Genomic DNA, 11603 nt, shown 5'->3' on the forward strand with positions numbered 1-11603 from the left:
TTATGAGTTTTTCTTGGCAAAAGTCCGTCAAAGTCGTTTGGAATGTTATACGGTGGTAATTTTGGCCGGGACGTGATCAAATCCAATAAAGCGCGCTGGGCTTTATGATATATTTGATCACGCTCCGACCATAAAGTAATTCTCATACATAATATTCAAAGAATGATTCCATACTTATATTTATAAAATTTTAAGCAAATTACGATTAAGCATTCAAATATTGACATTTTAAGGTTATTTTCATGCAAACCCGCTTGCGCCACACAACAGGACTTCATTTGCGTAATCAGTGATGGAATGTATTGGACTATATGTTACAAAATTGATTCGTAGTGTTAGCACAAAGACACTGGAAAATATAAATATAAGAATATGTGTTTCAAAAATCTTTAGAAGAACTTGAAGTTTTTAAACATATGGAGAATTCCTTTTTTGGGTGGGGGTGGAGAAGCTATGATCCAATTATTGTCATACGTACTTAGAAAGTAGAAATATATGTATGCGTCTAGATTCTCTTCTGAAGTAAATGGAAGCCAAAAGTGATTTGGCGTAAACAGAAAAGAAAAGCGTCAAGCTATAAAGTGTAGAATATTTAATTGAATTAATATTCATATTTTAAACCTGAATGTCAGAAATGGGCAACAGTTTGGTGGGATGAATGGGTCAGGAGTATGACTGTACAAGTGCCATATTAGATCCTTAAATAATGGTACAGGAATATATATAGTTAGAATTCTTCTAAAGAAAAAAATGAGAGAGACCACACGAAGGTTGCTCTATAGAGAATTAAATAAAATAAATTCTGAAGAAACTTGTGCAAACCAGAATTGAAAGTTTGATGGTAAGCCTCACTTGTACAAACAACCCAGTCGCTCAAAGATGGACGGTCATATATTGGGTAAGAATCATTTTCAGAAGACATTGGACTTTCAGTAGGGCGAAGCTATCTATTCCTTGCATCAAAACACACGAAGCAAGTTGAAAGTGGGGAGGGGGGGGGGGGGGGCTAGACTGATCCTCAGAAATATTGAGAAAAAAACCTAATCATGAAAATCCTAATCCGTGGGGGGGGGGGGGGGGGGGGGGGGGGGTTATACCTATACTTCCAATATAAAAAAAAATCTTACCCCTACCAATTTTTTTTTTTCAAAAATAACAATTTCAATTTTCAATTTCAATTTCAATTTCTTTATTAACCAATTAAGGGCCCTCAAGGGGCAACATGAAGACTGTTGACATACAACATCCAATGAACATAAAACATTCAATAAACATATACAAGAGGGAAAGAGCTGGATGATTAAAAGAACTATGACAGACATGAACAATTAAATAGTATATATGTATATATATATGTATAATTATGGATGTTTCCATACATTCAATATAGTGTCTTCTATATATTTATGTTAAACACCATACATAAATATGTCAAGATACAAATGCACATACAAATTTGAAATAGTTTATCATATGATTGAAAAATAAAAAAACCAATATTTGAATAGGAAATACAAATTAAGGCAATGCCTTTTGTAAAAATTTACCAACAGAGTTTAATATATCTAATTCTTCACAGTTTAGAATCCAAAATAATTTTTGTTTATCTTCTAAACTAGTAAAATGTTTTGCTTTAGATGAAATTAAATCAAATAGTTCCTCTCTTTCTTTTGTAAATTTGCTGCATTGGATAAGAAAATGTTCTTCATCTTCAATTTTATTAAGTGTACAATTTTTGCATATTCTTTCTGTTCTAGGTGTGTTATTATATCTGCCCGATTCAATAAAAAGTCTATGCGCTGATATCCACAGTCTACAGATTGGCTTTCTGTATTCAGGTCTTAATATAGTTAAATACTTTTCCAGTCTGAAGTTAGTTTTCAAAAATAAATAAGTAACAAGTTTGCCATCTTTAAGTGTTTCATTTGAGTACTGCCAATCCATCAAATATTTTTTAGTCTGAGATTGTTTTAAAGAAGTAACAAAGTCTTTTTTAGAATATGTCATAATGTTTTGAATATTAAGAATGTTTAGTAGCTTTTCAATAGAGGAATACCAAGTTGTATTTTGGGCGAAATGAAGTTCTTTACTACATACAAATGCATCTTTTAATAGAGGAAACTCTGTTGTTAAATTTTCTAATCTGTAGCAATATTTTAGTAATCTATTGACAATATCATAATGTAGAAGAAATCTTCCTAGTTCAGAAAGTGAAGCATGGTTCATACTTTTCTTATTCAACCTCAATATGGTTTTACAAAATTTGAGATGTAAAGTTTCAGCTATTAAGTTGCTATAACATTGTTGTATCAGTATATCATTAGACTGTTTTATTTTTATGTTATTGACGTTAAAGATTCCCCATATTTTAACACGAAATTCCGAATCCGGGGGGGGGGGGGGGGGGGGGGGGGGGGACTAGTATGCCTTTGACTCCAACTTCTCAATCTTTCAAACGTACATTACGGAACAATTATGTTTCCTGTGAAAAAAAAGTGGGGGGAGGGGTAAACCCTCTATTCTGCTATGTGCCTAATGGTTAGGTCTAACTTAGCAAAAAAAAGTTAAAAATGACGCGGTTCCAAGCGAAATATCCATCGATTGCGTAGTCTTAGCTCAAAAACCAGATAAATTTTGCTGATTTCAAAGAGCCATGGCTGAGTGGCTAGCAATGAAATAGACAGGCCTTCATCACATTGCTGTTTGACACAACTATCTAAAATCCAAGCTCTTGTTGAAATGGTTCTAAAAAGGAAAATTCTACATGTGTATTGGCAAGCATGTTTTCTGTGAAATGTGTTGCTCTAGATTGGGGTCACTCAGGTAGCACTGTATTGGTGTCAATTCCAACTCTTCACACAGATCTGGGGTGCACGACCGGAGTAGCAGGTGTAATTGTGTAAACAAATAGTTTGAAAACCGGCTTTTCCGATTTCTTATACAGGTCTTTGGAAGAAAAGGCTATGAAATATATAGTATATGTGAAAATTTATTGAGATGGAAACAATCTGTAATAAACTAAGATGATGCAAGTTTTGCGATGGTAATTAAAGGGACTTGGACACGATTTGAGATCAAAAATTTTATTATTATTTTTATGTATAAAATGATTTACTGGTGCATTTTAAATAATTGACCAAAAAATTGAATGTTAAAGTCAAGTTTCAAGCGATATACAGAGGTATGAATTGGTTGTTATGTAAACAAAGCTCGAGTCACTAACTCAATATCTTCATAAATACTAGTATCAACAAAAAAAAGATACATTTGATTAAAACTTATACCAATACAACACATATGTAAAAAATGACAAAATTCGAGCTTTGTTTACAAAACAAAAAATTATGAACTCTGTATCTTGCTTATAACTTGATATTTGACTTTCAAATTTTGACATAGCATTAAAAACTTCTATATTTATCAGTATAAACATTGAAAATGGAAAAATGAAATTTGAAAATTTTAAGTCAAATCGTGTCCAAGTCCCTTTAAAGGAGGGTCAACAACCTGAGTTTAAACTTTAACTTAGAAATACAGAAGTGAGTATTGAACCTAGTGGATACATTCAAAGATGGTCGGATGTGAATATCAAAAACCAAAATATGATCTTCCCATTAATAATTTGTAAACAAGTTGTATCTTCAGGGTGCTGACATTTAAAATCTGACCGGCGACCCGCAACTTATTTTTTTAATAGTAAATTTTTAAACATAAAAAGGCTGTTGTTTGAAACTAACAGAAAGCAATTACAATGTAGGCCAGTTGCGTAGCGTGCCCCATGTACATGTGTAGGCAAAAATTGAAGTCAAAGGCTTCAGTGACGCGCGCAGAAAGGGGTAGGTGTGGGAGGGGGCCTCCCCGTTGAAAATTTGTCCAAGAAGGACCCAAAATTACTATTTCTGAAAGCAAGAGATTGTTGGTTTCAACAAAATTAATTATGTATCTTTTGAGGGAACATTATGAATTTTTAAAATACCTTATTTTCTATTCTCAGTCTACTCATTAATCTGTCGGTATATGTTTCGTTATTGAAATATACGAGAAATCATTTATACACTGCATCCGTAACAATACTCTACATGTATACTGTAAACAAAACAAACAACGGTTAATACCGTACGTACTTCTATAAAAACTTTTTTATCATAACTGATACGCGCACATTTACATATTTTCAGTTCAAAATCATAGAGAAAGGTAATTTTTTGATTGCAGAGGCAAGACAGCGTTAAAATGATCGATTTTAATCTAGAGACCGGACCATTCAAATTCCCTTGTCATAAAATTCAGTGTAATCGCAAAAGTGAAAGTTTTAGTTTTTAGTGAAAAACCCTTCTTTAACTTTCGTGGATTTGAAATAACACTTTCGCAACGCAATCGCATGTCTATTGTAATATTTAATCGACACTTTTTTGCGTCAATAAAGGATCTGATGGTTTTTTTCGTAAATGAACTGAAAGCTTTGTTGACTTCAGAGACATAAATAACATTTATGTTATTCGTGTTACTTATGTCTCTGGTTGACATGCATCGAAGTTAATGTCAACTTTGTTTTCAATTTATAATTTCTACACAAATTTTAAATTTTGTTTTACAAAATATGTATAGGCAATGCATTTTTGCCTTTATGAACTGTAGGTCTATCTAGTATTTCTGCGTGATCACTCTGCAAGGTGATATCTCATGAGCAATGTGGCCCATGGGCCTCAATAAATGAAACAAGCGTCCAATTGACGCTGATTTCTTTTGAGAAAAGCAAAATCAAAATGGCGAGACGCGTGTTGGAAGAAGATTTGAAGAATATCGAATTCGAAACAAGTGAAGATGTCGATGTTACCCCTACTTTTGACCACATGGGCTTACGGGAAGATCTTCTTAGAGGAATATATGCATATGGTTTGTATAATTTTATTCGCAGTCAAACTAATTTATAAGTACGTATAAATGAAGAAGTAAATAAGTTCGCGTGTTTACATTTCATGTTTACCGGCCAATGTAAATCAGTTAAAAAGTATGGTATATCATTTCTTGACTGTAAACCCATTTATGCATGTATTGAAAATGTGAATATATAAATTCTTGATAATCTGAACGGCTGTTAATTTTATTGTTTAGGATTTGAAAAACCATCAGCAATTCAACAAAGATCTATCAAACCAATTGTGAAAGGAAGAGACGTCATAGCCCAGTAAGTAATGGTAACGGGTGGTTTCGCTCCGATCACTTGTTCGCGCTGAGAGGTTTTGCGCCGAGTGGTTTCGCCCTTTTTCAATATATTATATATTAAATATTATTAACGATCAAGGATTACCTGTATTTATCGATCTAACCAAACCCCAAATAATTGCTAACGTTGTGTTTTATGAAATAATTTAAAATCATCGTGATTTCACCTAATCGAGCTGTCTTAATTAATGCCTTTTATAAACATTTGTGTAGTGAAGGCATTTTTAGCCATTTCATTGATATATATCCGTGATTTTACATAGTTATGTAAAATTTTAACATTACTTCCATTGCTTTCTTAATGCTTTTATATATAGATAATTATGCTGTTGTGATCTTTATCATCTATTTCTCTTTAATCCTCTTTAACTTAATTATATGGTGAACAGAAGAACAGAAAGAAAACACATATATACAACACCAATATTATTTAAATTATTTAATATACGTTATCTCTAAGGACACTTCATAAAACAATGTTTAGTCTAGGCATTTCTTATTTAATATATTTATGGATATTATTATTATAAAATCAAAATTATTAAAAAATCAATAAATAAACTTTATCAAATAGTATGGAAGATTTAATAATTAATTTTCTTTTTGTTATTGCTATTTTTATAATGTATATCAACACTTTTTGATATATATTTACAATTACTCTGTCTGGAAGATTTAATTTAACAGGGGACAATTCTTAAGAACGATTAATTCTTCAACATACCGGTATATATGGTCATTATAAACAGTTTACAAAATACGACATTGATAATATACATGTATATGCATTGGCCAAATGGACATAAAAAAATTAAATAGCTTGCAAAATAGAAAATATTCAAAGTTTGATTGAAAATATAATTAATAATACATTAATTTAACATGTATATGCGGGCATCTTATGGAATTTTATGCATTATTTAAATCATTTTATAATCTATCATATCATATAATGCATTATATTTTAGGTACTAACCAACTTTTGGCAGTAGAGGCAGCATTCACGAACCATTTCTTTGCTATACTCTTTCAGAATACTGGTTCCAAAAAAACGCGCTCAACGAATTCTTGAGATACTCATCATTTAGTTCTCCAAATTAGATCGCAATCAAAGCTATTTATTTAACGGTTTTATTGATGATGGATTATTTGCCGACTAATTAAACTGCTCAGGCGATGTTCGTGCATGTGTATAAAATTATTGTCTAATTAAACTAAATTTCTTTCTAAAACATTTAATATACATATTTAAAAACAAAAGCAACAAGCAGTGTGTATTGTAGTGTTTATTAATACAATCCGGGCGAATCCACTCGGGGCGATCATGTATTCGGAGCGAAACCACTCAGCGCGAACAAGCGATCGGAGCGAAACCACCCGGATTCGTAAGTAATTATGCTTGAGTTAATTTTTTTATCAACTAATTTACTATTCAATACACTGTAAGTAAACATGGATGAACTAATATTGAGAGGGAAAATGAAAGAAAAATTTGCCATAAAAATAGCGAACTAAGTTGTGTCCCTTTGTGGGGGTTAATCTAGCTGCAGATCTTTAGCTTTATGGAGCAAATTCGTTTTGACTGACGGTAAAGCAACAAATACAATAAAATTGCACTTTACTGCAAAAAAATTGCTCTCATTTTTGCCTGATTAACGTTATTTCCTATCACACTCAGTACATGTGTTCGATACCATAAATACACCATCACCAGCCCTGTAAAAATGAAATAGTAAAGTTAACATAAGATTAATCCAATCAGAGGTTGCCCCACTTATTAAGGGAAATGAAATACAAGGTTTTCAATTTAGATTTACAAAGTTACAAATTCCAAAATTGCAAAGGCTACTGTGAGAATCCTGTGCTGTGCCCCCCCCCCCCCCCCCCCCCCCAGGGATGGTGACCAACGGGCATTTTAGAAAGATTCACAACCTCATCAGAATGTTACAACAATTTTTACAATTGCAGGGCCCAATCTGGAACAGGAAAAACAGCCACCTTTTCCATCTCTATCCTACAGTGTCTGGACACACAAATAAGAGAAACCCAGGCACTTGTACTCTCTCCAACTAGGGAGTTGGCAGTTCAAATTCAGAAGGTAATGTGCTTAAATTGCAAGCAGGTACTAGTTATTATGACACAAGATTCCAGTCATTCAACATACAAGTTAGATGGTAATATAATTCATTATGAAATAAACACTTGCATGTAACATTTTTTTTTTTCGGAGAGGATTATTACAGCTACATTGCTATTGCAGGTTATTCTTGCCCTGGGAGATTACATGAGTGTGCAGTGTCATGCTTGTATTGGAGGTACAAATATTGGAGATGACATCAGAAAGTTGGATTATGGGCAGCATGTTGTTTCTGGAACACCTGGCAGAGTCTTTGGTATTGAATTGAAACTTTTTAATCTTTTTTCATAGTCATAACATAAGGCCATAAAAAATTAATCTCTTGGTTCTCAAGCCAACATTTTCAAAAACAGATGCGGTCGGGTGGTGAAATTTTTTTCTTTTTATTTCATAAAAAAGGATGTGATATTTTTTTTTTTATTTTAACAATGTGCAATTCTAATTCAAATCCAGAGAAAGCGATGTTTTAAAGTAAATAAATAGTTATTTTTCAATGAATGTATCAGATTTATAAGCTCAAACTAAATAAAATAAATAGTCGTCATGTTCTAATAATCAACACCACGAATACGATGTTTGGGAAAGCCAAGTGTTTAAGCATAATGAGATATTTAGTATAGTACAAGCTGCATGAACTCTCCTCCTATATGCATTTGAGTTTAAACGACGTTCTTCATATTATACCAAAACTAAAATCATTGCTGTTGCGATCATAACTAAACACAGTGTCTCATAACTAGATTCAGTGGCCATTTGCAATTGTTATAATAAATCTGAATCATCACAATGTTTTTGCAATTATGTTTTCTTCATTAAGTCAAGCTTTTAATGATAAGAATGGGCAATGCGCAATGTTAAATCAGATGGGCGGGACTGAGAACCAAGGAAATAATTTTTGATGGCATAAGTGTTTATTTTTTTGTTTATCATAAGATGTAACAAGTTGTGTAATGCAATATTTCAGATATGATCAGGAGAAGAAATCTGAGAACAAGAGCCATAAAGATGCTGGTTTTGGATGAAGCTGATGAAATGTTAAATAAAGGTAATAACTTCTTTAGTAATATAATGATCAGAAAATTTAACTTCCTTAAAATCAAATATTTGTTCACTTAGTTTGAAAGAGTGGGGAAATTAATTTGCATGTTTTATGATTTTTTATCTATTTAAATCAAAAATCCTGCTGATTTCTTATAAACAGGTTTCAAAGAGCAGATTTATGATGTGTACAGATACCTTCCCCCAGCAACACAAGTTTGCCTAATTTCTGCTACACTCCCACACGAAATCCTTGAGATGACCAACAAATTCATGACAGACCCCATTAGAATCCTGGTGAAACGGTTAGTTTTCACTTTTAAAGTTTTTAATGATACAGAAATTTCATTAGAGGACCGTAAGCAAGAATGCTTTCTGCAACAAAATGAATTTACAATTTAGGGAATTGTAAAATAAATTTTGATTTTTGAAAACATTTAATCTCTGATGTGTGGCATTTTTGAAACACTGATTTACATATTTATATATTACAGTGACGAGTTGACATTGGAAGGCATCAAACAGTTCTTTGTGGCTGTTGAGAGAGAAGAGTGGAAGTTTGATACCCTTTGTGATCTCTATGATACTCTGACCATCACACAAGCTGTCATATTCTGCAACACAAAGAGAAAGGTACATGTAAATTGAGGGAATATGTAATCATTTATATGCAAGGAAAGCATATGTTTATGAGTAAAAAATCTTTTGTGAACAGTTTGCTTCCCTTTTGTACAGGTTGATTGGTTGACAGAGAAGATGAGGGAGGCTAACTTTACAGTGTCATCCATGCACGGTGACATGGTTCAGAAAGAAAGGGAGGCCATCATGAAAGAATTCAGATCAGGGGCCAGGTAAGGATTCATCTTTTCTCAAATATGAATACATTCAATTAAAATCCTTTACCTTATTAAATGTTTACATTATTATTATTAGTTGTAGCTATATCATTTAAATCATAAGTGTAATGAATAATTTCTTAATTTATTGTCATTTATTGTCATTTTCAGCCGTGTATTAATTACTACTGATGTGTGGGCTAGAGGTATTGATGTTCAACAGGTGTCCCTTGTCATCAACTATGATCTACCAAACAACAGAGAATTGTACATTCACAGGTACAGTAGTTCTGAATATTTTTTTAATGGTTAATTAAATTAAATATGAAGGCTCTGATGAATGGGAAGTTCTTAGTCAATGTCATTGATGAAAATGAGAGATCCCTAATCTGAGCCATCTTCTTTCTTTTTTATTGCTCTATTAGTAAGCACTAATGCTAGAAATGAGAAGAGTAATTCCTTTACATTTTCCCCTGCTTCTTTCAGAATTGGGCGTTCGGGCAGATTTGGACGTAAGGGTGTAGCTATCAATTTTGTGAAGAGCGACGACATCAGAATCCTGAGAGATATTGAACAGTACTATGCCACCCAGATTGATGAAATGCCAATGAATGGTTTGTCTTACTATTTACTTTCATTTAGCATTACATTTCCAAAATATTTATATGATTCTATTCCTTCTTGTTGAGGATGTCAGATATATAATAAAATTTGAATAAAATTCTTCCTTGAAAATGTGAAGTTGAACCATTATTGACAAAATATTTGAATGGTTTTTCAGTGGCAGACTTGATCTAATCAACTGGAGGGGAAGAATCAGGAAGAGGACTTAATTTTGGCCCAACAAATACCATTTACAACTGATGGTGTAAAACAGAAAGTTTTGACATTTGCTTTATGTGGTGATACAGAATTTTATCATGGCATCACTTGCAACCTTCATTAATCATGAACTTCATGCAATATATAATGTCTATTTCATGCCTATGTTGTCTTGACATGAACATAAAAAGTCTGGTTTTCTTTTTTATACATGTATGCCAGAAAGAAAATAAATTTTAGTTGTTCTTGTTGCTTTATTAATTTTATACATAGATATAAAATAGATATTGTACACTTTAAGTCATTAAGCATACATACATGTATATGTATTCAATCCATATATAACAGCACTGGTGCATACATACTTAAAATTTCTGATGATTTATATGCAGATATGCACCATTAACTCTAAGAAATGAGTATATGTTTCAACATATATTTTTGGAGTAGTGTGTAAAGTTTATTGTTGACAATATTGCACAATCTGATCTTCAATGTCTTTCATATTTTGTAACACATGTGCCAGTCTACTTTCATCCATTTCGAATTGCACGACCTCAGTTTTCTGAAAAATAAGAAATATTTAAATAATTCATGCATGTAAATATCTTTTCTATACTTTGGTTTAAAAAAGGAATCTATAGATGTGAAATTAACTAAATTCATAACGTACCTGTGATTCTTCAGGATTTTCTATTTGGAGTTCAACAATGGCACTAGGTTCATTAATATTTTCTGCACTTTTAGATTGTGATTTGACATCAATTCGCCAGGACACCTTTTTAAGTGAATTGTTCCAGTTAGTTTTTGAAACTAAAGTGTCATGAATTTTGTTTTTGTGCACTTTCCAAAACTTCCTGTAAGCACTGGCTTCTTCTTCTGTCATTGCTGCCTCTCTCCTTTTCATTTGGGAAGTTAAAAACGCTTCTAGCTGGTTGAAGTCCATGTCAGCTGATACCAAATTCTAATAAAAACCCAATGTAAATGTACACCTGTTATAAAGTGCTTGTTAACGTGTTAAAATATCTTTGGGACTTTATTTACCACCTGTCAACATACACAAACGTGCATGTGATAAATCCGTAGTTCTGTAGTTTTTAATACCATAACATGAAATAAGGACAACTTATAACAGCCACAATAGATATTGACAGATTTACTCTGCAAGCTGACGCCCACAAACCTTCATATAATTGGAACATCTCTTCAGTAATGTTGCATAAGCTTCATCAGATAAATCTGGAAATATCTGACTCTTTAAAAAGTCGTCTGTAAATTCAGGTTCATTGTAGTAGTTTCTTTTAGCTAATCCAGTTAGCAAAGCTGAAATATTTTTTGCATTGGTTGCCATTTTGTTTGTCATGTGACTTTGTGGTAAAAAATTAAACCGTTCGTGGATTATTGCAGATTGGTCAGAATAAAATGAATGTCAATCGATTTTAAGAATTTACAAACAATTTTTACAATGCACGCATTATTTACAATTTTGATTTTTATTAAAAGCTTAAAAAATTTAAATCCCAAAGTTATTTGAATAAGATAGC

The 11603-nt window shown here is 32.3% G+C and overlaps 2 protein-coding genes across 2 annotated transcripts; one reads left to right on the top strand and one right to left on the bottom strand.

The window, feature by feature from the left end:
- Positions 1-4738: 4738 nt before the first annotated feature.
- LOC105335655 (eukaryotic initiation factor 4A-III) lies at positions 4739-10303 on the top strand. The gene is made up of 11 exons (XM_011439646.4): positions 4739-4896; positions 5116-5188; positions 7195-7324; positions 7487-7619; positions 8328-8408; positions 8565-8706; positions 8896-9034; positions 9137-9252; positions 9409-9516; positions 9724-9851; positions 10019-10303. The coding sequence occupies exons 1-11, from the start codon at positions 4767-4769 to the stop codon at positions 10033-10035; spliced, it is 1197 nt and encodes a 398-aa protein (XP_011437948.1). The 5' UTR covers positions 4739-4766; the 3' UTR covers positions 10036-10303.
- LOC105335656 (COMM domain-containing protein 1) lies at positions 10294-11422 on the bottom strand. Its single transcript, XM_011439648.4, has 3 exons — positions 11243-11422; positions 10733-11023; positions 10294-10624 (listed from the first exon to the last, which is right to left on the bottom strand). Exons 1-3 carry the CDS (start codon positions 11420-11422, stop codon positions 10520-10522), a joined length of 576 nt encoding a protein of 191 aa, XP_011437950.4. The 3' UTR covers positions 10294-10519.
- Positions 11423-11603: the final 181 nt, after the last annotated feature.

The sequence above is a fragment of the Magallana gigas genome, chromosome 6, assembly GCF_963853765.1.
Source record: "Magallana gigas chromosome 6, xbMagGiga1.1, whole genome shotgun sequence".
Classification (NCBI taxonomy): domain Eukaryota; kingdom Metazoa; phylum Mollusca; class Bivalvia; order Ostreida; family Ostreidae; genus Magallana; species Magallana gigas.

Coding starts and splice junctions, on each gene's coding strand:
- LOC105335655 (XM_011439646.4), top strand. CDS start 4,767: ATGGCGAGACGCGTGTTGGAAGAAGATTTGAAGAATATCGAATTCGAA. Junction 7,325..7,486: donor TGGCAGTTCAAATTCAGAAG/GTAATGTGCTTA, acceptor TTGCTATTGCAG/GTTATTCTTGCCCTGGGAGA. Junction 8,707..8,895: donor ATTAGAATCCTGGTGAAACG/GTTAGTTTTCAC, acceptor TATATATTACAG/TGACGAGTTGACATTGGAAG.
- LOC105335656 (XM_011439648.4), bottom strand. CDS start 11,422: ATGACAAACAAAATGGCAACCAATGCAAAAAATATTTCAGCTTTGCTA. Junction 11,024..11,242: donor GATGTTCCAATTATATGAAG/GTTTGTGGGCGT, acceptor GGTTTTTATTAG/AATTTGGTATCAGCTGACAT. Junction 10,625..10,732: donor AAAATCCTGAAGAATCACAG/GTACGTTATGAA, acceptor CTTATTTTTCAG/AAAACTGAGGTCGTGCAATT.